The 26,634-nt window shown below is 35.4% G+C and overlaps 3 protein-coding genes across 11 annotated transcripts; 1 reads left to right on the top strand and 2 right to left on the bottom strand.

Moving 5' to 3' along the window:
• Positions 1-277: 277 nt before the first annotated feature.
• LOC115237652 (ubiquitin carboxyl-terminal hydrolase Usp2-like) lies at positions 278-12,303 on the bottom strand. Of its 8 annotated transcripts, none has more exons than XM_029810835.1 (9): positions 12,089-12,303; positions 9,610-9,739; positions 6,878-7,240; positions 6,679-6,762; positions 4,364-5,648; positions 2,386-2,475; positions 1,955-2,307; positions 1,542-1,867; positions 278-1,367 (listed from the first exon to the last, which is right to left on the bottom strand). In XM_029810835.1, the coding sequence occupies exons 2-9, from the start codon at positions 9,636-9,638 to the stop codon at positions 1,051-1,053; spliced, it is 2,847 nt and encodes a 948-aa protein (XP_029666695.1). In that variant the 5' UTR covers positions 9,639-9,739; positions 12,089-12,303; the 3' UTR covers positions 278-1,050. The 8 variants fall into 8 exon arrangements, with proteins under 8 accessions (XP_029666695.1, XP_029666702.1, XP_029666697.1 ...); XM_029810842.1 differs by having other exon boundaries at positions 4,880-5,648; XM_029810837.1 differs by having other exon boundaries at positions 6,878-7,201.
• A 590-nt stretch (positions 12,304-12,893) lies between these two features.
• LOC115237647 lies at positions 12,894-16,183 on the top strand. The gene is made up of 5 exons (XM_029810820.1): positions 12,894-13,129; positions 13,659-13,767; positions 14,627-14,836; positions 14,925-15,131; positions 15,223-16,183. The coding sequence occupies exons 1-5, from the start codon at positions 12,981-12,983 to the stop codon at positions 15,277-15,279; spliced, it is 732 nt and encodes a 243-aa protein (XP_029666680.1). The 5' UTR covers positions 12,894-12,980; the 3' UTR covers positions 15,280-16,183.
• On the bottom strand, positions 16,134-23,530 carry LOC115237646 (D-3-phosphoglycerate dehydrogenase). 2 transcript variants are annotated; one of them, XM_029810818.1, is made up of 6 exons: positions 23,240-23,530; positions 22,534-22,674; positions 19,231-19,382; positions 18,121-18,692; positions 17,495-17,926; positions 16,134-16,900 (listed from the first exon to the last, which is right to left on the bottom strand). In XM_029810818.1, the coding sequence occupies exons 2-6, from the start codon at positions 22,666-22,668 to the stop codon at positions 16,656-16,658; spliced, it is 1,536 nt and encodes a 511-aa protein (XP_029666678.1). In that variant the 5' UTR covers positions 22,669-22,674; positions 23,240-23,530; the 3' UTR covers positions 16,134-16,655. The 2 variants fall into 2 exon arrangements, with proteins under 2 accessions (XP_029666678.1, XP_029666679.1); XM_029810819.1 differs by having other exon boundaries at positions 23,254-23,396.
• Between the last annotated feature and the right edge of the window lie 3,104 nt (positions 23,531-26,634).

Below are 26,634 nucleotides of genomic sequence, written 5' to 3'. Positions count from 1 at the left end.
GATAAAGCGGGAACATGTTTTTGCGAATTGCAAATTGACGCGCTACATCTTGCGCTTTGTATGTGCACTAAAGGTTAGTGACCGCGATCGGCGGAAGGAATTTTTTGCTAAATGGCGCGTCATAGTCTTGCACTTTTACATCTGATCAAAATACAGTATCTTTTTCATCTTTTACAAGTTTATGCAATATATTCTTCGATAGATTTTTTCTCGTAATCTATCATTTTTATTAAAATATGTAATATGTATGCGTATAATATATATTTATATATTTGTCAGTTATCGAATATATTATTTTATTTTCTCTTTTCCCATAAATTATAATAAATAACTCTTGTGTGACTTGTGGTTATATTAAACAAAATATTTTACAAAATTAAATAGCCGTTTGTCGCGCCACAATGTAACATTGAGTGAAGAGTGGGAGATGTATTATATGTATATATCGTCTATTCAAAAGTAACTAGACATCTGAAGCACTATGCATAGTATGTATGTCTGTGTGTGTGTGTGTGTGTGTGTGTACAATCTTTGGCGACTTTGTATCATCGTACCTCTTTATTCTCTTCAAAATTGAAACAGCGCTTTATAGTCCTGCATGCGATTAAAGTAATAAATAAAAATGTATCGTCCTATTTCACAAACACGATTGCAATATAAATTATCTCACAAAACACAGTTTTTACGTAAGAAAGAAATAAATAATTTCATACAGATTAAACTTGATGCGGAAATAATTTCCCATGTCAAGTGTGTATATCGAGTATGTATAATCATTAATTATATTCAATTATCGATCTCGCGTAATCTTGTTATATAAAGGGACATTGTACCATGTTATATCCAGAAGCATATCGCAGGAGGAGACACGATTATCGCCAACAAGGTCGCAATGAACTTTGTTACCCAGAAGGGATCGAGCCCTCCGTTCAATGTTTCAATGTTTAGTCGCTTTTTTCATCATGTCAGAAGACAGAGTTTTTACTAGGCTGAGTTGAGGTATCGAGAGAGGCAAGATGATTGTGTTTACTCTCTAAGCATGGCGTAAGGTTACAAGTGAGAACTATGAGGCTGTTGTTCGTAAAACAGTACATAGGCTTCACTGGAAACGACTGATCGTGCAGACACAACGGACACCCGGCTGTCGTTATACTCGTGCCATTCTCCCGAGTACGGATGCTTACAGTACGCGGTATAATGACCAGAGTATGTCGTACCCGAGTGATTCGCGACCCCATACAGATTGTACGTACAGCCCGGAACTCTCGGGGCGGCAAAGGCACTGAGATCTAAACCCGTCAACGGAAAGTCCACCATCACGTTCAGCTTGCCGCGGAAACGTTCCATCGGAGAAAAACGTTTCAAATCTAACGGATAGAATATTAAGAAAAATATCCTTTTCAATCTTTGCTTGTAATAAAACTAAATCTACGTTTACATTTTTCTCTTTCTTTGAAATGGCATCGATTATACAATATAAATATAAAAGCGACGACATAGATGTACAATCGTACGTTGTATCAATTTAAAAAAAAGGATACGAATTACCAAAATTTTCGGGAATTTCTGTATGCTGAAGCTCTTGGTACACTTTCTTCTCATTTGACATTTGGAACATGTTGGTTTTTCATCGCCGTCCAACACCTCCTCTCGAGTAAAATGCTCCAAGCATTGACTCAGTTTTACTGTCCCGCTCCTGCCTGGTATTGGCAAACTTAAATCCCAGAACGGGTCAAGCGTGACCGATACATGATCGCAAGAGGTGCAATGTAAAGACGAACGTAATTGCCCGACGAAAACATCGACAATCATACTGTCTTCGCTGCGTAGATAACGTTTCCAACTCTCTACCGCTTTTTGCATATCCCTATATCAAATAACAGCAATGTTGAATTTTGTTGTAAATCGAACAAACATACTTTATATAAATGCGCTTTTAAATGTCTACACTTACGTATAACTATCGGGTATATCTCCATGTATGGGTGGTAGCTTTGTAGTAACTCTGTTGACATCTTCGTGCAAACCCTCTAGCAAGTATCTAAGAAACTCTTGAGCATCTTGTTGACTGTAGCCCATAAAACGTGGGGCGAATCTCTGTATCTGAGACTTGAGCGCGGTCGTGTTTACCACGTGATCACCGCCCACCTCCCACAATTCGTGGATCACTTGGCTGAACGCTTTGATCAGAGCGCCTTTCATGCTGGACGTAGTAGTATTTATGTCGGCCAGATATTGTTCGTTTAACAAATACTCCAACAGAGGTCTTGTGTTGCTTAAGCACTGGATCACGCTGTTCATGAAACACTAAAACAATTATGTATATTAAGAATATATGCAGCGGTCAAGGTGAGAGAAACCATATTTCGTTAAAAATATACTCACTGTATTTCCAATATTTCGTAAGCCGTTTAAACCACATCGTTCATCGCGTGAAGCTTGCAGGCGGTTACGTACTGATCTCGGATTTCCTTCCTGGAAATTATTAAATCATTGTTATTTACGCGAGTAAGTTGCTCCACAACCATTGTTAATTAAACGAGGGCGCATAGTTTATATATCGTTGTAAATATCGTCTCGTCTTGGAAAAAAAAAAAAAAAAAAAAATGTCTTTTTTTTTATAAGTGTTTAAACTTTCACTGGTTCTGATCAATGAAATATTGTTCGATAAGGCTTAAGCGGGATAGCAAACTTATGTTATACAAACACAAAGTAAAAATGCGCGAATTAGATTTGTAACACCTTGTTAGGCACACGTATATGTGTATAGACATTGCTATGTTTATTAAAATATACATTTACAAACGGGATAGGAAAATGTCATAATGTGTTTTTAGTTTATACAAAAGACGATAAAAATAAAGGCAATCGATTCAATTGGCAATATGCAGAAAAATATTTTTGCAATCCCTCGAGTACTCACCTGTGAATGTGAAACAAATGAAGAAGATTGAACAGTATGTGAAATGGAGCGGAGCGGAATTATCGCCGAATTATCGACGCGTATCGAATTAATTCTAGTCGAAATACGTTTGTAGGATATTAAAGGTGTCGCGATGCCAAGGAAAAAGGCATAAGCGGACAAGAGGCTTATCGTTGTCCACAGACACCACAAAGCCCATCCTATCACTTGGGTATGAGCCAGTTTATATGATCGGCCACACGATTTTCAAATAATAGTATTTCGAAGAATCTCACAATTATACGATCAAAATGTTTGTTTTTTTTTTTCGTTGCACGCGATACGTCGCGCGTGCGTCTAAATAAAGAGGAAAGATGATTCATACTTGTCAATGTATATTAATTATAAACGCTACTTTAACGACCATTGTAACTTATAATATCATTATCGCGGAATGAAAATTATTATATTTTTTTACAAACGTCGTTTTGTTATTCAGACACAATGGAACCTTGGAATGTTGATTTTGTTAATGCAATGAACAACTCGCGCAAACTCAATTTATATTATATAATAGGAACAGTTATAAACAGTTTGTGAGTTAGAAACGCAATTACGATCGCTTCACTTTGTTCGTTTTACGATCGCGATTATTATATTAATACATTCTCGACTACATGGTAGAATCTACGTAAAGAAGTGTGCAAACTCTGGAAAGAGAAATCTATCGTAAATTACCACGAAATACTGTAGTACGAGTCCGTGCCTCTATCTCTCGAAGAGATCGAGAAGAAGAGAGAAAGAGCTCTAAGCTATTAATAAAATGCAGCGACGCCCGCGACTAACTTTGAAGAGACTCTAGTTGGAAAGACGTCGAGAGGGCAAAGAGATTTCGTAATAGAGATGGGCGGGAAGTAAATGAATCGCGTGTAGCGGTGTAATTCTCCTCTTTTAACATGTGTCGAAACACGATTAAATCTGTTTATCGATAAATGTATCGAAGAAGAAAATTCTTGTAACACAAGATCTTTCTCTACGGATTATCAATAAAAATACAAACAATTTACGTTGAAAATCGATATAACTTTCAATATACACTTTTTGCGAGAACTTACGTATTCCGCGCAAACATCTACATTGAAATCTATTGTATCTTGATCTTCATAAGAATATGCATTATACTCACGTTTTTGATACTAAGATTGTTGTAAGATCCATGGTTGTATAATTATCAATTCAACATTTTGAAAACATTAGGGCACGGTACAGCATCGACGAAATCGCGGAAATTAATATTCAGAATTTCCGAAAAATAGTGTATGCATAGAAAAATTTCTATTATTAAAAGCCAATTATAAAAACCAAATATATATATATATATATATGTAGTGTGTATGTGTATAAAGTATATTGCTGCTATGCTGCACCAGGCCGAAACATATCGTTTACAAACACACTCACGTATTGCTCGTTGACACCGCGGTAAATACTCTGATGCGCCGTGGATGGATTTGTCGGTGAAGATGTCTGGTGGCCGGTATTCGAGAAAAGACCAGATTGATCGGTTCTCCTTGATGTCGAAGGAACAGATGGATCATCGCCGTGTGTAACGGATGGTCTACCGGCTACGCTGTCTATCGGCGGCGCTCCGCCAAAAACATCCGAGCTATCGTTTCTTTCCTCCTCACCATCTTCAGAAATGTCTCGGTCGTTGATGCAATTATTTTGTAGATACGTGACGATCGACGGAACATTGTCGGCACCGCGCGTTACCTTGTTGATCGTCGCAATCTCGCCTTCTTCTTCCTCTCCTCCTGTCACCTTGTTCTGAGCGTTGTTATTGATCAGCAGTTCGTTACGAGTATTAGTCGCGTGGTTAGTTAACAGGTCAAGGCTACTAACATCACTAATCAAACCACTACCACTACCACCAGCGGAGGTGGTGGGAGAGAGAAGATTATGCTTAGCGGGAGAGACCTCGTCTGGTCGGTGACGGCGCTGTTGGTGGAAGTGGTGATTGTTGAGATTATCGTCATCGTTGTTATCGTCGTCGTTGTCCTCGTCCTCGTCGTTGTCGTCGTTGTTGTTAACGCCGTATCCGCACGCGATATCCTCGTCGTTGCTGTCCTGCCCGTTGGTGCTGATGTTGCCGTTGTTGTTATGCTGATCGTCGTTAATGTCTTTGGTATCGTCGTCGTCGTCGTCGTCGTTTAATTTACGCGTAATGTGATCGTCGTCGATAATGGTTGTTACCTCGGCAAGAGACGCGGCGCTGTCCGCGCGTGCATGCCCGGCGGCTATGGTGGGCACCGTGTTGTTTGTAGATATTGATCTTCTCTTGTTGGATTTCGACCATGGACCAACCGCGCCGATGGCAACGGCGGCGGACGAGGAGGAGGATGACGAGGAAAGCGAAGACTCTGAACGTAGATCTCTGCGTTCTACTTCGCGCTCGTCACCGCCAAACAACTCGCTCAGAGACGACGATGTCGAACGGTGCCTCCAGTGGTGCGCGCTGCCGCTATTCGCTTGTTGCTGACGTTGAATATTCGGCACGTAACCGGCTGGCGAATACCTGCTGATAATATCAGCGGCCGCATCAACGTTGCTACGCTCTCTCGAAGACGATGAACTCGAGGCGCTTGACGTTGAGGAGATGTATCTGCCGCTACTGGTGCCGTTAACGCTGCTGGTGCTTGTCGCAGCGCCGCCACCCGTTTCGCCATACGACGACGACGAGACTGATCTGTAAAATTCATCCAAGATGTATGTAAGAATATTGCGGTCATGTTTCTCGCCAGATTGGGCCTGCGGCCAGGTGTTGCCTACTCTGCTACACTCTTCGCAAAATTGCGTTATGCAATGCGCGCGAGTATAGACGCATTCTTCGGCGAAGAGACTGGCATGCGCACGCTTGAGATATGAATATTTCCGCCGCCAAGCGGAATTATTCTACAATATTTCGTCAGTATCGAGAAATTGCTAAATCAAATCATCACTCGCGATATCGTTTACAAAAACGCGATAGTCTTAGGAAGCTGATGCGTATATTCTTTTTTGCGACAAATCGTCGTCGTCGATAACCCGATCATGGCTGCCCGAAGGAAAAATCAGTGAAAAAGTATTTTTTAAAACGCAAACACACAAACACACTGCATACAGTCTTGCAAAGTTAAGGTCCACGATCCTACATTCCATGGCGCAAATGTGTTTATTTAAAATCGATAAATATGGTTACGCGCTCCCTCGATAATAGCTGCTGAATTATGCTTTATAACGGTTACCTTTCATTTCTTAAAGGTATAAAGTTATATGGTTTGGAATAACAGGTAGCAAACTTAGCGTGCGACCCATTTACAATTGACCTAGACCTTTACTGTCGGTTACCTATATCACTTATACGAATGGAAATATATCGTACCGCCCTCGTAATTGAATTATAGTAACGCGTGAACAAAGTGACTAGACTTGTACGAGACTTTAGACGTTGATAGAAAGCCATCTACCACCACGATGTAACCCCAATTAAAAATATAATTACGTATTATTAAAAGAGTAAAACGATATATTAAATTTATCATATTTTTAAAAAGTTTTCTCTCTCTCTCTCTCTCTCTTTCTTAAATCATAAAAATGTAAGCAATTTGCTATTGGTTAGTATTATATAGTTGTTATATAGACATGTCAACTATCGATCCCATCTGCATTATAAAAAAAAAATGTTTCATGTTTCGCAATCGTCAACCTCTCTAAAGCCTACGTCGGGGATTGCTCACCTTGCGGGTGAGCAGTTGGACCGACTGTACTCGGATGAATAGTTCCTGCGGATGCTCGTGCAGGTAGAAGCCGACGAATAGAAGCTGCAGAGCCGATCAATTATGTAAACACATTTTGTCACATTCTAATTTAAAAAGATAATCGCCAGTTTCCCGTACGCACGTTCCTAGTACAAGTGTATTCGAGATATATACTAACCTTCCCGGGGCGCAATAGGATCGTCTGTACTCGGAGGAGATGTAGCTAGGGTGACCCGCCGTAGAGTAGAAACTGGTCGTGGGTCGATCGAGGAGCGAGGGGGTGCCAGTGGAACGGTAGGTATTGAACTTGGACGTCGTGCTCCCGATACCGGATGTGGTGGTACTCCCGCTACCGGTGCCGCTCGAGTATCTCCGGTTAGGCGAATGCGGCATTGGACTTGTGCTGTACGATACCGCTACGGCGCCCGTCTGCCCACCGCGATGATACGACATTGCGTGTCGCGACTCGCCAATCTCCTCGTCGAGTTTCTTCGTCGAGTGCCTGAAATTCATTTTACTGCACACTATTCTCACGCGAACTCTAAAAAATAAAGCGTAATATTTTATTAACAAAATATCACGGGTTTATTGTGACTTTGAAACACGCGCGCACGCGCGCGCGCGCACACACACACACGTACACACACAACATTTGCAGGATTAAATATTCCAAAAGAACTGATGACATTACGCATGATGACGTCTTGGGAGCGCTTTGATCCAAAATGAATTTGATAATTGCTCAAAGCGTACGTGTATCAGAAATTTTATTATCGATCATCACTATTATATAGCCGCGCGCGCGTATAAATAATCTTCGGATAATACATTTAATATACGTGTATTATATAATTATAAGCATCTAATATATAAAACGAGAGAGAGAAAGAATATCGTCATTTTGGCGAGCAATACGACAAACTTAATTCGAGCTTTACTCGATTCAACCTCGTCTTGTTTGAGTAATCTCTCGCTTTACTTCTTTATAAAACGTCCAAAGATTCCTATAGTAACTAAATGGTCCACCCCAAGTTGATCGCGTTACCGCTGAATAATATATAGATTTGCGATCCGAGAGCACGAGTTATAATTTTGAATTCTAAAAAAGAAGATTCCTATAGTAACTAAATGGTCCACCCCAAGTTGATCGCGTTACCGCTGAATAATATATAGATTTGCGATCCGAGAGCACGAGTTATAATCTTGAATTCTAAAAAAAAAAAAAAAACTGCAATGAGATTGGTATTTACGTTTATAACAATAGAGTAACAACACTCATCCCATTTAATAACACTCTCATTATTTTTGTCGTTTTGTCGTTATAAATAATCGCATCGTAATAGTGAGGAAATGGAAGAAAATGGAAAAGTGGCCGGCGTCAATAGATCGCGAATTTGACGCCGAGAATTTTTCCCGACTGATTTGGCAGCCGTCCCACTTTTCACCAGAGTCCGATGCGTAGTAGAAGGCCGGAATCCAATATAAACCGTGTCGTTTCAGATTTTGTTACAAAGCTATGTGGCACGCGCGCGTAAACTTTTACTTTGCTCAAGTGGCATGATTTTGCATCTAATCTCGTAAAAAATCAAAATATTCTTGAGTTGCACGTAAATGATTTGCGATATGTAAAATAATGTAATGATTGTAGAATAATACAAGAGAATATTCATTCGCGCGATATCTCGTTGACTTTTTGATATCACACAAAAGTGGTACACAGCGATAGATACTCGGTTAATGTACATACGCGACAAAGTGAGACTAAATAAAAATTCTTAGTTTCAACAGCGATATAGACGCGACTTTTCATTAAACTATACAACAAAAATAATGCCGTTTTTCGATATATCAAATGTGACGAATAAAATTCATCGAGAACACGACAATGTATTATATCATGTAAAAAACATTCGAATATAAGAACGAATCAAAGAACCGCACTGAAATCTAAACAACTCGTTGACGAAGAAATGAAAGATCGTTGTTTATGTAAATCTAGAACAGATTGTACATATATGCATAATGCATACGGTACTCGTTGCGCAACCGTAACTTTTGCGGCAAATTATATGCTTTACCGCATACTCGTCAGTACGAGTGTTTCCAACAACGGTATAGAATCGATAATACCATTACATAACCGTATAAAGAATAATCGAATCAAAATGATGTAATCAATTTCACGATATAAACTCGTTAAAATACGTGTCTTCGGTTAATACTGTTACATGCATGTATATGTATACATATATGATACGATATTAATTAGATTCTAGTTTTGTGATTTCGAAGGTCGAAACTTTTTTAATCTTTTTACGATAACGGTTCGCCTTGACCTACACAGATTTATTTTTCGCCAATATCTATTATGTCTATTTAATAATATATATGGCGTTTTAACGGAAAAGTAAACGAGCAAAGGTTTATTTATTTATATCGATCGCGATAAATACTCTCAAAGATTTTTTGAACTAATTACGATAATAATTATAGAATCGAGATAATGTCCCCGACATTAGCGACGTGAGACGATTTACGTTCGTATATAACGTGTATCTCATTATTAATATTAGATAGACTCTATTCTCAGATAAATACGTTATTTTTCTTCGTGTAAATTATATTTATATCATTTAACATAATATATAATACCAGAGCATTAACGTATTAATTAATATGTAGGGAATGACGTCCGCGCGAGCAAATTCTGCAGAGACAGATTACGATTTGATTAAGTTGTACAAGACGTAACACGTGAATTATGACATAACGCGTTAATTTCTTTGCTCGGCATGTCGTTAATTAGTTTGACAGCAATTTATCTCCGGCTGCGTTCGTTTATTTAACCGCCATTTAACCGTGTAAGGTTAAAAAAGTAGCACAGGCACCATTCGTAATTAGTGTACATACGTATTTAGTCTCGCTTCTTCAAGGATCATCTCAAGTGCATACAAATGTCAAATAAAAATATGAATTAAAAATTATCGTATCGTATCGTATCGGCATGGAATATCGTTCAGGATTCAACGTTTCCGTTTTTCTGTAAAAAGAAAAGGAAATTAATTATTCAAGAACGATAATTCACATGTACTAAAGACGATATACGATTTGCGTATACAGGATAGATATCGGTATATATACCGATGACCTTAAGGTTTCATCGAATATGTTATGGAGAAGCGACTGATCGATACCCCATCTTCCGTCAAAGCCAAAGATACGAATGTAATGGAAAATAAATAATAGCAAAATATTGTCGCCCGCGTATATACGTTGCGCGTAAACATGAGAACGTTTATATAACTTATTTTTATCTTTTTTCACGGAACATTGCAACGAGGATGTAATGCGCATTGTTGATGCATCGATGTCTCAAAATCACAAGATGGATTAAAATTATAAAAAATAGCTCTATCGCAAAATCTTGTAAACTACAATTAAAGTCAACACGCCCGACAGTTTACAATATTTTTGCAAATATATATCTTTACCTTCTTTTCGTGCGATCTCTCGGAAGGATATATAATACAGCATGTAAAACTATACACTATTACAAAGGTTCGAAAATTGTATCGTCGAGCCGATAAGTTATATATGAAGTGAGTCGCATTGCAAGATTAGCATACAATACTTTTGCATCGTAACGAGAAAAATCGCGCCTCGTCATCTTGGAGCAAATCAGATGCTTCAAGATACACGACATAAAACCATATACTATTGTATGATTATCGTGAAAAATAAATATCACGATGAAAAGCGCAAGTATTCGTGTGATAGCGGGTATTTTGCTCCAACACGAATATTAAATTAAATTGATTTTTATTCAAGACGTGTTACACTGGTATTAGTTGCAATTCAAAGTTTTTCGATATTATTCAAATTTTCCAACTTTTGTTCCGCACTCGACATATTTCAACGATTAATAGGAGTTCTTTAATAAGGGTTCTTTAATTTGTTTTTTAATTCGACGAATTAATACGCAAACGATAAATTGCAATTAAACGAAAGCCGATTCGTTTCAAGAGTGAACATTTGCTACACACACACACACACACACAAATATACACACATACATTGATTCCTCTACACACACACACACACACACACACACACACACACACACACACACACACACACACACACACACACACACACACACACACACACACACACACACACACACACACACACACACACACACACACACACACACACACACACACACACACACACACACACACACACACACACACACACACACACACACACACACACACACACACACACACACACACACACACACACACACACACACACACACACACACACACACACACACACACACACACACACACACACACACACACACACACACAAATATACACACATACATTGATTCCTCTTTCCTCTCGTTTCAGACGGCACTCGCAAAGGGAGGAGTTGCGCGTCCACGAATATTTTTATAGAACGCATCGACGGCTGGATAACCTAACCATCGTTAGATGCGAGCCAAATTTACGATGGCAAAACGTGTCGCTCTCGTTCTTCGATATTTCATCGTAACATAAATGTGCTAATTACACATTACAAATACATGGTCAAAGAATCGTCTTGTTGTAGATGTGTCCTGCCAAAGCGCGAGACGCTAGACGCTTATGCGGCAAAAGTCAACCAGTAAGAGAGAGAGAGAGAGAGAGAGAGCGAGAGATGGTGGGTGGATGGGCGAGAAAGGGGGAGAGGAAGAGAAAGAAAAGGTCGATGGAAATACTCACGGTGACGAGAAACAACGATGAAGTACAGGAATGGGCGCGCAGCCGAAAAGAGCCGAAAATACGAAAAAAGACTCGCGGAAAGACTGGCTGACTGGCCTGTCCGTGGATTATCGAAACTCACCACCCGTGACCGTGACACTTGGCAATCGCTTCCCTCATTTCGCTCGTGTCGCGAGTCGCGATTTCTTTCTTCGGGGGAAAAAAAATATCGGGCAGACTACAGAGTCGCGGGTTTGCGCGATTCGAGGACGCGAATTGAGCAGCGAAACTAGCTCATCGGGCCATCCCGACGATGACGTCACCGGGAACGTATGGTCCGAATCCGAATTCCAACGGGCGCAACGGTATACGGTATATCCGATCGGGTCGGTAAAGTGAGAAGTTAGCCGTAATCAGCGTAACACGCGGCCAACTATATTGAGAGAGAGAGAGAGAGAGAGAGAGAGAGAGAGAAACGCGATCGATTCGCGTTTTAATTGGTTTTAACGCGTTTTCATCGCGTACTTGACATATATACGCTCGCGTGTGTGCGCGCACGTAATAACCCAACGCCTCTCTCTCTAAATGCGAGTTGAATACCGTCAATTTCAGTCGTTTCGCGATTCATCGGTATTTACCTTTCGTCAACGCGTTCTCCCTCAGTCCACTCGACACTCGCCGTATCGCGATATTATCGGCACTGGTACGCCAACGCCAACAACGTGCGCGCGAACAATATGGCGATACAAGGTTGCCGATTTCCGCGTTGACGGTCATCGCATCCTTTGCGGCGCGACGGCAGCAGCGGCGGCGGCGGCGGCGGTGGCGACGGGGACAGACGGAGACCGGAGACGGCGACGACGACGCCGACGCCGACGGCAGTAGCGACGATGACGACGACCGCGTACTGCGCTAGCGCGCGAGAAAATACGTCCAAGTCCAACGCGCAGACGCGCACCTGCGCACCGCGCTGCCTCGGAAATCGGAAGCTGCGAGCTGTCGCAAATTGTTTCACATGGCGCTCGCGATTCACCCGCCAAAATTTTCATCGTTCAAAATTCAAAATATAAAGATGTCGCGTATCTCATCATTTGTAAACCAAAGGATGATGTTAAGACCATTGCACATTGCACGTGAAAAAATTTTAAGTAACCGTAAGACTGTAAGCAAATCAACCAATCATAGTTAAACATTCTTATTACGTTTAGAATGCTTAATTGTGATTGATCGATTTGCTTATAGTTATCATGCGATTACGACTATAAACTTTTTCACCTGCAATGGCCTTTATGCCCGTATCAGACTACGCATTGAAAATTGCATGTCGCCAGTCGCAAGCAAATCGACCAATCACAGTCGAATATTCGACGGAATAATCGACTGTGATTGGTCGATTTGCTTTCGACTGGCGACATGCGATCAATGTAGAACGGGCTTTACATACCGAACGGAAGGTATGGAAGATGGAACGATGAAAGAGGAAGAGCAGTATGGAGCGGACGTGACGAAAACAAAAAGGTTATAGTAAAGATGTGTAGTAATGCGACGTTTATTGTGTTTGCGTTGTTTCTAACATTATTTTGTGACACTACGTCGTCAGAATGCACGCAAATGGCTCCCTGTATCTGTACGCTACCGGACGGCCACTATTACAATTTGACCGGCCTCGCTAATGAATTGTTTGTATATTTCCAGCTATTAACCTCTATATAATTTTTCTCTTTATTTCTGCGATATAAGTACAATAGATCCAAGGACACACAAAAGAAGGAGCTAATTAAATAAGTACGGATAAATTGGCGCATTTTAAATATTGCATTAAAATAATGTAGATTTTTCATCTTTAAACCAATATAAAATTTATATTCATGTAGCTATATAATATAAATATTTGATATTTTAATGATTAAGCTATATATGCAATGACATTTTTTTATGGTGATACATTTTTTGGAGGGAGAAAAATATGAGGATATAGTAAGATACTTTTATTGAATATGGATTAGTCCACAAAATGTTATTTAACAAATTTTATTTATGAACTTGTATTAAAAATATTTCAAACATTAATAATTTTGTACTTATTTTGTGTTTTGTTTTTCAAGTACATACAATATTATTCCAGAAATCTATTTGCCAAGACATGCCTGGTATTTGTTAAGTAATAATTATATTATCGAATGTTAATTAATTGACATATATTTTCAGATTATTGAATGATACTCAAGGTGATTATACAGTATATTTTCATCCATGCACAAATGTTCAAATAATGACAGAAAGCGGTGAAAAATGTGACAATGGAAATAATGTATCGGTAAGATTCAAAATACAATCTTGTAATGATTTAAATCTTACAGTATATATATCATTGGTTGTGTCTATTTGCCGTAATTATTATGCTTGTGTATTATAAAATACTCTTGCAATTTTCAGTTAAAAAATATATGGTAATATATAGACTTTTATTTCTGATATTGTGACTTACTATATTGTGACTTTAGATTTTAATATATTTATTGATTGCAGAGTGCTTTTATTGATATGCAATAATTAATTTCTTTATAATTGAGGCTCTTAACCTCTCATTGAATTATAGCAATAGCCCTTGTTAAATTATGACATTGTAAAAGAAAAATCATGTGAATTCTTTTCTCTTGCATTGTACATTAAATTAAATTAATTATTTTGATGTATAAATAACTTTATTCATATGCCAGCATTATTCATGTTTAATACTATAGATTGGTAAAATATACCAAAACCTTTCTTATCATTAATAGATTAGGTAGCAGCTATACATCTTGATCAATTATCATAAGATACGTACATTTTTGCTAAAAATGGGAATATGTGCAGATTAAATTCTATGTGTTTAAGTATCAATGCAAAATAATAAGGAAAAGTTTTTGATAGTACACAAATATATATATACATATATACTATAAAATACAAAAAAATTAATTTATTTCAATGTATAATATATAAAAAACAAATTCATCAAATTTTTCACTTTTTCGTTCCATGACTGCAGAAAACAATAAAAACCTTAATGATAATAATCCAAGTCTTAGCTTATACAAATTTTATTCAAGTTTTCTGGCTAAAATATGGTTAATTAGTTTTTGATAGAAAAGTGAATTAGATAGAAAATATGAAATATTACATTCTTATAGATATGCATGTTTAATAAGTATACAAACTTGACATCTAATCTTGGAACAATAAAGGAAACAAAAATGAAAATGTCGAGTGGAAATAAATTTCCGATTTTTGAAATACATCATGATAAGTTTATATCAGTGATAAATATTGTATGCTTTACCGATAGCAAAACAAATTTCAAGATAGATTCTGGGATTCCTCCCTCTGGCTCTTATGAATACGTAAGCATAGAAATAGCGATAAAATACTGTGATCTGTTTAATGATTATAAAATATGTATGCCATTTACATGTGTGATAATGTTTATAGCATTTTTTGCTAGTATCACCGTATGGATGTAAAATAGAACCGCTCAAAGGATTATCTGTTGGTTCCATATTAGTTATCCTCTTCTTTACCGTTGTTGGAACATATTTTATTGGCGGTATTATAACATTGAGAATATTGAGAGGAGCGACAGGCTGGGAAATGTTGCCAAATCATGACTTTTGGTCTAAGCTTCCTCTACTAGTCAGAGTAAGTGGAATCATTGTCATATTCCTGATAAGATAGCAATCACTGCTATTTTATTTAATCAAAGAGATTATCTTTTTGTAATTTTCTGCAGGATGGCATTGTCTTCACCTTTAATTGTTGTCGAGCGGATAGTTACGAAAGAATATAATTATTTACTTATTTTTATGAAATAATCTCTGTTTAATATTTATGAATTGTGCGACTTTGCAATTCAGTATATTATAAGTAGCGCATTTGTATTCGGAATATTTTTAGTCATATTTGGTATTATGTTTTTGTTATTTAACATTTGTTATTTGACTGTTCATGTATAACAGTTAAGCGCATAGTTGTATTAATTTGAAGAATTGCCTGCATTCAATTATTATTAATTTTGTTTTACATATGCTTTTGTTAGCACCAAAATATGTTGAAACACAAAGTGTATATACACCCAAAAATGTGATATTATAAGCTATTGCTATATCACATGCCAATGTTATTTTTTTAAATCCTTAGATATTTTTATTTAATTTGATGCAAAAACAATTTATATATAATTATTATTGCAAGCTGCACAATGAACTAAAAATCTGATTGCAAGAAAATACGATTACACGTCAAAGAATATTTCCATCTTTTTGAATCAGATGTGTTTCTTTCGAAGCATATCTATATTGATGAATGAGAAACAGTGGCAAAAGGGATCGTATACTATGTAAACTAATATAAACGATTAGCGTATTAGTTTATAATATTATATATTTAGACATTGGAAGGGTTCTGACACTACAATCAGCCATTTACACATATACTCGTTTTTGAAAGGCTCTTTCTCTCTCTTTTTTAATCTACAAATATATTTTTTATAAACTTTGAATTAAATAGTAGTGAATACAAACCAAGATTACCTCTTTCTACAATTAGAAAATAAATTATTATCTCTTTTATACCATAGACTATTCATTTATACATATTGCAGACCCTTCTAGTGCTAATAATACATATAACGGAAGTGGTTAAAGATTTAATACAATGTGATGTTTTATTAATAAAAATTCCCTATTAAAAAATTATAAATATTTATACAGACACGTGTTTTATACTTTCTTTTTTTACATTTCTACATGCATGCGTATATAAAAGTGCGACTTACTTAATACGTTGCGTCGTGCGTAATGAAAACATTTCATCTATTATTGTGTAATGAAAATATTTTGTTTACTTTATAATCTTTTTTCCTAATGCTAAGATAATCCTTATCGTAATATATATATATTATCAATATTGTTTCTTACCTCTCTTTCTCATTATCTTACTTTTCCTAATCATCTGTTCTGATCAGATAATAAATAATGATTCTCCACGATATTTCTATATAATTAAAAGATTGCATATTTTTTTCTAGAATTCTATAAAAACTTTTCACGCATTTATAGCAATCGGACAATACTAGATTCTTCAAAATTCGCGCTTTAATCACATTCCTCTCTTTTCTCAAGGAGACCGCTTATCGTTGATATACTTTTCTTGGAAGCTCCCGGTTCAAAAGCTTTCGATATCGTCTACTTGTATCGAGATCTCCCGATCGGTTTGAATGATTACCCAACTGCCGTTGGCATTCAAATTGTGGATGTTGATGCTCTTTGACGATAAAACATTTACGATATTGGCGAGATCTTGCACTCTGTTAGCGCGATATAAGCAAATATAATCGCTGAATGCGATACCGTTCGCGAAAACAGCATCGTCTAGAGCAAGCAGCAGCAATTGATTGTCACGCACAGTCCCTGTAATATGACAATCAATAACGTCAGTAATGTAATGTTTAGCTGTGTGGATATAGTGTTATATATATATATATATATATATAGACACATACTTTATCCTCAAACCCTGTATTACAGGCATGGAAAGAAGAATTAGACTTAGAAAAAGATATAATTATTTAATAGACACATACTTTATGTATACTTTATTCGCGACTTTAATTTTATAGATAATAGCATAATACATAATACGCAATTAGTGAAATTTGTAATCCATGAAAATTTGGAAAATTTCTATTGGAGTTTTACTGGAGTTTTAAATAAAACTTGTCAGGAGTTTATTTTTAATTCGCAATAATATAAAAACAAAAATAAAAGATTTCTAATGATGTTTTTGAATGAAAATGTTAAGTTGCAAGTTTTTTATATATTTTCAAATATTCATATTTTTTAAATTTAATCGTCTAAACTATATCAAGAACTCTAAAATTCTTTGGAGAAGAGGATCAAAATCGAAATCTTTCGATTATCGATTCAATCGATAATTTGAATCGATGATCAATTCGATTCGCTTCAAAATTGTGAAAAATGTTTCGTTTCTATATTTGATATTACCTTTGATGATATGTTCCCCAACTTTCACAATAACCGCTTTGTTGTCGTCCTCGACGTGGTTCTCTTGCAACCTTATGCCGACATCTTGCGCCAGAGTAGGCGCGTTAATCAGATTTAGGCCATTCTTCGTTTGACCGGTCAATATACCGACCAGAACGGCTTTGTGTATAAATTGTTTGTCTTGCATACCACTCCCTACAGTCTGGCTGTGAACGATCGTGTTTAGTTTGCCTTTGAGGAAGCGAGCGGCCAATTGACCCAATTTCTTGGACAATTCGATCCAAGGTTCATTCTCGTTCATCATGGCGGCAGATAAGACCGGAGCGTTTACGATACCGGTGACGGCATATTCCGCCGATTTTCCGGACAAACCCAGGAATTGTTGAGCAATCTCCACCGCCACTCGTTGCTGAGCCTCGGCTGTACTGGCACCTATAATGTATAAAAAATAATTAATTACTTTTATAATTTCTAGAATCGAAGCGTAATAAGAATATAGAACAGCACAGCAAATGTTAATTTATTTTATCAAATTTCATTAAAACAACAGGATATAAAGAAAAATTAAAGACATCGAAAATGACAAAATATGGAAACATTCGCATGACATAAGTGAAATAAAATACCAAGGTGAGGTGTCGGCACGACTTTTGGATGTTTAATGAGTTCTAAGGTGATCGGATTCTTCGGTGGCTCCTCCACGAAGACGTCTAAAGCTGCTCCGCCACAATGGCCGAGCTTTAATGAATTCAAGAGAGCCTCTTCATCAACGATGCCACCACGTGCGACATTAACGACGTACACTCCTTTCTTGCATTTCGCCAAGGTTGTCGCATTGATCAAATTTCTTGTTTGAGGTATTAGAGGCGTGTGAACGGTGATATAGTCAGCGACGGGCCATATCTCCTCCAAGTCGAGCAACCTGATACCAAGCTCTGCGGCAACCTCGGGCTTCACAATTGGATCGAACGCGACAATGTTCATGCCAAAACTCTGCATTCTGTAGGCTACCTCGCGGCCTATGCGGCCCATTCCGAGAATCGCGAGAGTCTTTCCGAATAATTCGTATCCCGAATAGAGTTTCCGATCCCATCGGCCCTCCTTCAGTGATTGCACAGCCTGCGCGACATTACGTGCGAGCGAAGAGATCAGAGCGCACGTTAGCTCGCAAGCGCTGATACTGTTGCCGCCCGGGGTGCTGTAATTGTCAAAACAAATAATGCAATTATATAATAATTGACACAGCTGCCATTTGTAGGCTCAATCAAATTAATTGTTATATTTGTATTTTCTTTAATTACTTGCTCTAAATATTTTTCGTGTTGCTTGAGACTTACCGGAATATAACTCAAGTCTGATTAATTAAATATGATAATTAGTTTAAATATTAATCAAGTAAGTGATATAATAAAAGAAATTTTTTGATACTGTTTGATGAATTTTAGCGATCTCCCATTATATTTCATAAATTATTTTAAAAACGTTTTTAAAAAACTTTTACAAGAAAAGATAGAAAATAGTTTTCTCGGCGAAAACAATGTACTGATTGCAGCATTTTACATTCTTCATTTATATTGCAATCTATATTTAAAATATAAAAGTGTCTCGCTTGAAATTGACATAAACAGAATGTTTTTTTAAAATTGCTTCGTAATTAATATAGAATTATTCTGCTCATATTTATTTTTTCTGTTATATTGTGGACAAGATAGAAGAGTATGAGATCATGTACGTACTTTAACACAATTACTCCTTTACGTGTGGCAGCTTGAAGATCTATGTTGTCGACGCCGGTACCAGCTCGTCCGACTACGCGGAGATTTGGACAAGCGGCAAAAACATCCGCCGTAACTTTGGTCTCAGATCGAACGATAAGGGCATCGTGATTCTGTTCGACAGAGAGAAAGATCATATATGTATATAGATTTTATCTATATCTCTCAAACAGAGAGTAAGAGTGTAATTAAAAAGTATAAAGAAAGATATATATATAATTCTTTTTCGTGGAATTATAGTTGTATGATATAAAACGCATTTATGTATGTGTTTGAAAAGAAGAGTTTGCAGAAAGAAATTAAATTAATGATTTTTATAATATATTAACATTTTTTATATATAATTTATTTATGATTATATATACATATAATTAAATAATATGATTCGATCCATTCTATTCTTATTGCTTAGAAAGATCACTGTTGCGAATTTTTGCAAACTGGTTATTGAATTTGCGCAAAGTCAAGAGAAATGTATTCTACGTCTAATCAATTTAGGCTTCATTATAATTATCCGCAAGAGATAACGCATACGAGATAACATAGGCGCCTATATCGCAATTATTTTTTTTTTTTTTTTTTGTATTGCTATGCCCATTAAACTCGTGAATTACATGAAATGGAATATACAAAAACAAAGTGCCGAAACGACATTACGTAGCATACATGTACATGTATGTTTAAGAAATATTTTATATACCTACTATATATTTATATAATACAAATAGATATTTGTAAATATATTAATTTATAAACGTGTTATTAATAGATGGAAAATTCATACAGCTTCACGAATTAAATTCCTATGGATTCTTTCTAAATGACCTATTTTATTAGAAAATTTTCTTTTTCTCTCTTGAATTATATAATAAGTGAAATTAAATCTAGAGAAGAATTTTCTCTTACGTTGTATCCAATAAGTCGCGATTGCGGATATGATTGATTTATTCCAATTGCACTCATGCATTAATTTTTAAAATTTTCTGTGGTAAGAGTGGAAGGAGCGAAACTAAATCCAACAGATCTATTGAGAAATGTGAATGGAGACGGGATAGAAGAAATCTCCTTGTACGGGCGCCTATGTGTGCGGACATGCGGCACAAACCGGTGGTACAACGACCCGTCACAGAGCTAACCGGTATCCGTGCCGGCCCATGCCGGCCGACTCAACTGGATTTAACCGGATCGCTGACTCGAATGCAAGCAATTAAGACGAGAAAGAATAAATGGAGACGGAGAGAAACCGGAGGAACGATAGAGTCGGAAAAGGGAGAGGAAAAGAGAGAGCGAGACACGTCCGATATGCGCTCCCTGCATACATAATTACTCTATAACGTTGCATTAAATCGAGAATGTCTCGCTTTAAGATATATTGGAACATTTGATGCCTAGAGATTTGTCCGATTTAAGAATGATATAAACATTTCACACGTGATTATTTTTAGTTCAAATAGACTATCTATAATTTATGAAATTCAGATTTCAGGAAAAATATGCTTAATACATTTTAAAAAGCACAAACTGTTTATATGTGCGAAATTATAATTGTGGTTGAATACTCAGAATTTTTTTTTGGTCTTACTTTGTATAATTTGGACAGTTTGTTTCGCAGATTGTAATAATAGAAATGTGCAAAAACAAAAGAGATCATTTTGAACTTATTTCTTTTCTCTGTAAGATACAAAACATCTGATAAAATTAAAATTGTATTATTTTGTATATATTTTGGGATATGACTATATTCACAAACAAATAAATAAATAATTATTTGTGTAATTAAAGTGTCAATACATACTACATATTTTACTTTACACAATTATTTAAAAAAAGCAGCAAAATATTTCGTCAACTTTATTTTATATTTGTTTATAGTACAAGATAACTGTTTGTTTGAAGTAAATAAAATTCTATCTCTCTGTGTGACCTTAATTGGCTTATCAAGATTTTTACGTAACGAATATAGAAAAAATAGTACTTGATTGGTAAAATCGGTTTAGTGCTTTTCAAACGAAAAAAAGCCTATCTGTATCTCTGATAAAATATATTTTTAATTTCAGTTACACACTTTTCTATCCACGTTTTTCGTCAAAACATATGTTTAGATATTCGCAGTCGAATAATAAGAGAAAGAAAGGGCTTATTTGTGTCTTATAAAAAAAACTCACGTTTAAAAAATACATATTTTTATACTCACAGAAATTTTTTTTAATAATCTGAACTATATTTTTTCTGCATAGCTTCTTGATAGTGATTCATTATCATAATTGAATTTATCTCTTACACGTGAGTTCTAACATAATCTAATCTTGTCGAAAATTTGATCTTCTCATCTGACACATAATATTTCTCGATTGATAGATTATGTATCGATAACAATTTGTGATTGCAATCATTAATAGTCCTATTCTCAAAGAGGTAAAACTTAAAGGTAAATTACACGATCTCTGTAATTAAAATTTCGTTATCTCTATAATGTAATACTAAAATTATCAATATATTTTTTGATTACTTCACAACTTTATAATAAAAAGCTTTACGGTAGTCAAAGTTTTTGAAAGATTTGTCTTTTCATAGTTTAATTAATGCAATGAAAAATAATGAATTACGTTTATAGCTGTTATTTCATTCCATTTTATTTTTAGTGAATTTCATGCACAAAATTGAAATCTATCAATATGGAAAACTTTGTACAATGCAAATATTGCTCGAGGATGGGTGTATAAATATAACAATATATTTTTTCTGAAACGCACGAAATATTCCTTCAATTGTCACAATCCTCCAATTGTTCAATAGTTGTGAATCAAAAATAATAATTGTATAAGAATTTAAAAGACCAATATAGCTTGTAATTCCATAAATACTGTTGAAATAAATCTTTAAAATCAATTTACAATAAGCGTCGGTATACAAAAAAGGTATAAGAATCAATACTTTGAGAATAATTGGTCGTTTTGCAATTTAAATATAAAAAGAATTATCTTTAAAAATTTAGGATTAAAATGTTATAAAAAATTAAAAAATTTATCACAATAAAAGGATCAAAATAGCTTTTCAAGTAAATGCCTTTTAATTCAGAAAGAGAGAAAAAAAGAAGGAAAGAAATCGTTTTATTTTTACAATAGATCTTTCATATCGGATATTGTGGAAAAAAAATGCATGACTTTGTGTTTTTTTCATATACGTATAACTCCTATCGAATTTAGTTCAAAGCATAGAATAGAAACTATTCGCTATTTTCCTAATTTTTGTCACATTGCCTACCTGTAGCTCATTGATTAGTTCATCTTGCGATAGCTTATGTTTCGTGGTAACCGGAATGCCGTGTTCCGTTAATAGTGCGCCACAAGATTTGTCCACGGGATCACTTATCAAGACGCTTCTGAAGTTGACCGACATGTTATCCTTGAACAAAAAAGTCTTTGAATAGCGTGTTTACGTTCAAACAACATCCATATTCATCGATTTATAGCTAGAGATATTAGATACAATAATAAAACACCATGACTTGTGAAAAAGCAACATTGATAGAAATAACAGAACATAAAAAGAGAACATTGCTAATCAATAAAAGTTATATAAGCGAGATGTATATTTTTTTTTTAATTTGATCGGACGTGACTACAGAAATTTTTTTTCCAACTAATGTGTATTCTATTCAAATAGGCAAATCCAAACGGCAGTTTTAAAAAGGTCAAGACCCGGAGATTTTTGCAAGATCTAAATTTTATATTACATGTTGTTTTGCAAATATATCATGATGCCATATGAGATAAGATCTTTCGCATCCTTGGAAAATTTGACGTTGCACGATGTGCTGTGCAACGTGCGCTTTCGCGATAATATAAAGTAACCGAGGATAGCAACAAGTGTCAGATTTTGAAAGTTTTCCAAGCCGAAGCGGTTCTATCTTGATGCGGAGGGCGCATACGAGATATGATAGATATTTGAATTTAAATGCAGAACCTACCTCTCGTAGCGTACCTCTTTTTGGGTGAAAAATTCGTAACGCCGTAAATGATACTTTTCGAAGAGCAAGACACGGAAGAATGAACTCGTGACTGATATTCTGCGTACACGGTACTCTAACCGTAAACTGAGTCGTTCTACTGTGATTTATCTTCTTATAGCGGAATTCCCCCACTCTGACGATAAATGCGCGAGTAAATTGTTGACAGACAACCTTGGTCGTCTCTCTTCTCCCGGCTCTAGTCCGTTCGCCGACGAAAACTGCTCAATGTACATATTCGATGTCACGAATGTCTTGTTTAAATAGGCATTTTTCAGAACAAATGTGTGTAGATAATTATTATGAGAGAGAATGTTCGTAATTTCCTCTATTAATCTCGCACTTATCCATGAACTTCATTTCTTTTCATTTTTAATAATTATCAGTAACTTTGATAAAACAGTAGAAAAATGACATTTCGATGACAAGAAATTATTTAAATTATATGATTCACTCTTCTCTGTAACACATTCTTTATGTATATACTATATACATACATGCACACATATATATATATACTATATATATGTATGTGATATAAAAATGTATATCTCGTTTATATAATTTTTACTGATTAGCGAGAGATGTCCTCTCTTCTTACTGTAAAAATGAATGATATGCTAGCGCCGATAATTGCAGCATTAGCAACTTTAATATTATTTCTGGTAATGTTGCTTTATTAAGCTCGATATTATATTACGAAACTATGTTCATCATTTAATAGCGATTAATTACGCATCACGCACTTAATAACGATAAACTACGCGCTACTCTCACTACAATTAATATAAATATAACATACACATGTTATATATATATATATATATATATATATATATAACATGTGTATATTTTATTCGCTTTTTCCTTCAATTTTAGAAATGGGATTGATTTTGCAAATAAATGAGCGAATGAGGACTTTATTCACCGATATCCGATATATATTTTTTCTGTTTAATATAGAAACTTAATATTCAATGTAAAATAATTTATTGTTGTAGAAATTTTCTTTCCACAAGCAATATTGACGCTGCGAATATATACAAATATATATATATTTTTTTTTCTTTCATTATTATTGTGTAAAAAGAATTGTGTGTTGAGAATTATCGGAGCGTGCAATGCGAAAATGATGCAATTGCTGTTGGGGGTCCGATTCAGCAATAAATAATCGTATTACAGCGAGATATCTCGTGATTCTGCGTTGGTGCAACCATCACGTGCTTTTTCTGTCTCTTTTTCTCTCCCTCTTTTCTTCTTGTGCAAACAACTCGATTCTCGCTCTTTCTCTTTAAAGTTGATAACACGATTGCCACACGATGATAATGTGGATCCCCCGCTTTTGACTTGTAAAATATAAAATTTTAAAATATTGATCGTATTTTAGTAAGTGATGTTAGGATTTAAATGAGCAACATTCTCCTCATGCAAGTTGAGCATCTGAACAATAATTAAAAAACTTTTTAAATGGCATACAATGAATTTTTCAGATTTTGCAGCTATACGCCTCATATAAATCAATAAAGCGCAGAGATCAATTTTTCTAAGTTTTCGTATGTATTGTTTTTGTGCGTGTCGCATGTCAATCAAAATATAAGGCAAAACACACTACATTATTACAAACAGCGATATAGACGAGCGTCACCAAGTGACGAGAAATTATCTCTGTAGACTCTCTTCTGGTACCCCCAGCGGACTGAATTATCTTATCAGCATGGAAAATAACTTTGTCAGAAAACGGTTCGTCTTCACGATGATGTGACAATGAGTCGTGCGGTTCGATTCGAAAACATTATTTACACACTTTTCCACCCAGTTTCTCGGATATAATAGCAATTCTTGATTCCTCTAAAAATATAGGTCGTTATCCGACTTCGTATATACTGGAAAGGCGATCGGCTCGTTTTAACTGGATCGAACAGCGATCAATCTAGTTTTGTATAATTATGTCTTCAATAAATCAACCGCTTTCATTTCAGATTCGCCGATTATTTTAATTATATTCGCAAACTCTTTCGAATTCAAAAAGTTCCGTGATTTTCTTAGAACTTTATACATATTTACGCACAATTTCACGGAATATAAAAGAAAGAGAGAGGGAGAGGACGAAAAAGAGAATGATTAAAAAAGTAATTTGATATCCAAGTAAAAAAAATGTCTGAGAACAATAAATTTTAAATCAAAAACTGACCAGTTTTTACTATTTTAAATTTGCTGTGCAATAACTGCTCCAACAATTGGGTAAAAAATTTTGTTTAGATAAAACTCTGTTTAAATGGTCAGCTACTAATTAGTATATGGATAATTTTATTTTGTAATGAATGGTACTATTAAAAAAAATACATTTTCTAGATAAGAAAACAAAATTAGAAACTAATTAGGTTAAACAAATTACTGAATGATAGCTTACGCCTAATGACAACTTAGAATCTTTTGGTTATTATTTTTTGACCAGATATAAAAAATACAGTAATTATATTTGTATTTCTCCAGTAATTATATTTATAACTCTTTTTGCTTCCTCATAGAGGAAGCTTTGTTTTTGTGACAAAATTTTTTTTCGAGTTTTCTATGCCAATGTGTTTAGAATGTTCCAAAACGTCGGAAACTCACAAAGCTTTCTCTATGAGGAAGCAAAAATTGAAAAATCCGCATGCTTAAAGCAGCTTAAGCATTGTAAGATAAAATGATGAGGAAGCAATGTGCAAGTTTCTAATTTGCACAACTCTACTTGTTTTACTTTTTTTAAGAGAGAGAGAAAGAGAGTTTATAATAAAAAAAGCGAATGTACGGCAAAAATATTAAATTTATAAAAGTTTTGATAACCTGACTTTTATATTGTTAGATATACAATTTCTTATAAGGTAAATAAATAAACTGTGAAATAAATGTGGTATTTATCAATAAAGAAAAGCCGAAGAAACCTGACAAAATCAATACGAGCATTTTAAAAATAATTAGAAAAAAATTATAAATGCTATAAATAAGAATAAAGGAAAAGTATATGTGTGTAGAAATATTTCACTCTTACGAGAGTGAATCAAAAAGAGTAAATATCATACGAAGACAGATACTTTATGATTAACTCGATATGTTAGAAATCGGCTTTTGGTTTGAGAACATTATTCGGTTTATACTCGGCTATAAATATGTTTTGCCTGCACTTCTTACTACGAGTTGATCGTACATGCGATATCATCTTACCTCATCGTTCGCAATTTCCGGACGTTCCTCAGGGGAGATATTTCTCGTCCTGTTCAGAAATCCTGGTTCCTTCTCTTTTCACGATCATGGCAAGAGGCTGATATAGTTATCGAGTTTTCCATATTATGAAACACTCTAACTTGTTTTCCAAG

The sequence above is a fragment of the Formica exsecta genome, unplaced genomic scaffold, assembly GCF_003651465.1.
Source record: "Formica exsecta isolate Colony F162 unplaced genomic scaffold, ASM365146v1 scaffold303, whole genome shotgun sequence".
NCBI classification, from domain to species: domain Eukaryota; kingdom Metazoa; phylum Arthropoda; class Insecta; order Hymenoptera; family Formicidae; genus Formica; species Formica exsecta.
Note: the sequence above shows the minus strand (reverse complement) of the source record. Positions and strands in the feature narration are given on the sequence as shown.

Bases quoted from the DNA above. Each gene is read 5' to 3' on its own strand.
- LOC115237647 (XM_029810820.1), top strand. From the start codon at position 12,981: ATGTGTAGTAATGCGACGTTTATTGTGTTTGCGTTGTTTCTAACATTA. The intron at 13,768-14,626 runs GTAAGATTCAAA...ACATTCTTATAG, and splicing joins ACAATGGAAATAATGTATCG to ATATGCATGTTTAATAAGTA. The intron at 15,132-15,222 runs GTAAGTGGAATC...AATTTTCTGCAG, and splicing joins AGCTTCCTCTACTAGTCAGA to GATGGCATTGTCTTCACCTT.
- LOC115237646 (XM_029810818.1), bottom strand. From the start codon at position 22,668: ATGTCGGTCAACTTCAGAAGCGTCTTGATAAGTGATCCCGTGGACAAA. The intron at 18,693-19,230 runs GTACGTACATGA...TGACAATTACAG, and splicing joins AAAGGAGTAATTGTGTTAAA to CACCCCGGGCGGCAACAGTA. The intron at 17,927-18,120 runs GTATTTTATTTC...TATACATTATAG, and splicing joins CGTGCCGACACCTCACCTTG to GTGCCAGTACAGCCGAGGCT.
- LOC115237652 (XM_029810835.1), bottom strand. From the start codon at position 9,638: ATGATCCTTGAAGAAGCGAGACTAAATAC. The intron at 6,763-6,877 runs GTTAGTATATAT...TCGGCTCTGCAG, and splicing joins TCCTATTGCGCCCCGGGAAG to CTTCTATTCGTCGGCTTCTA. The intron at 1,368-1,541 runs GTATCCTTTTTT...TCTATCCGTTAG, and splicing joins CCCGAAAATTTTGGTAATTC to ATTTGAAACGTTTTTCTCCG.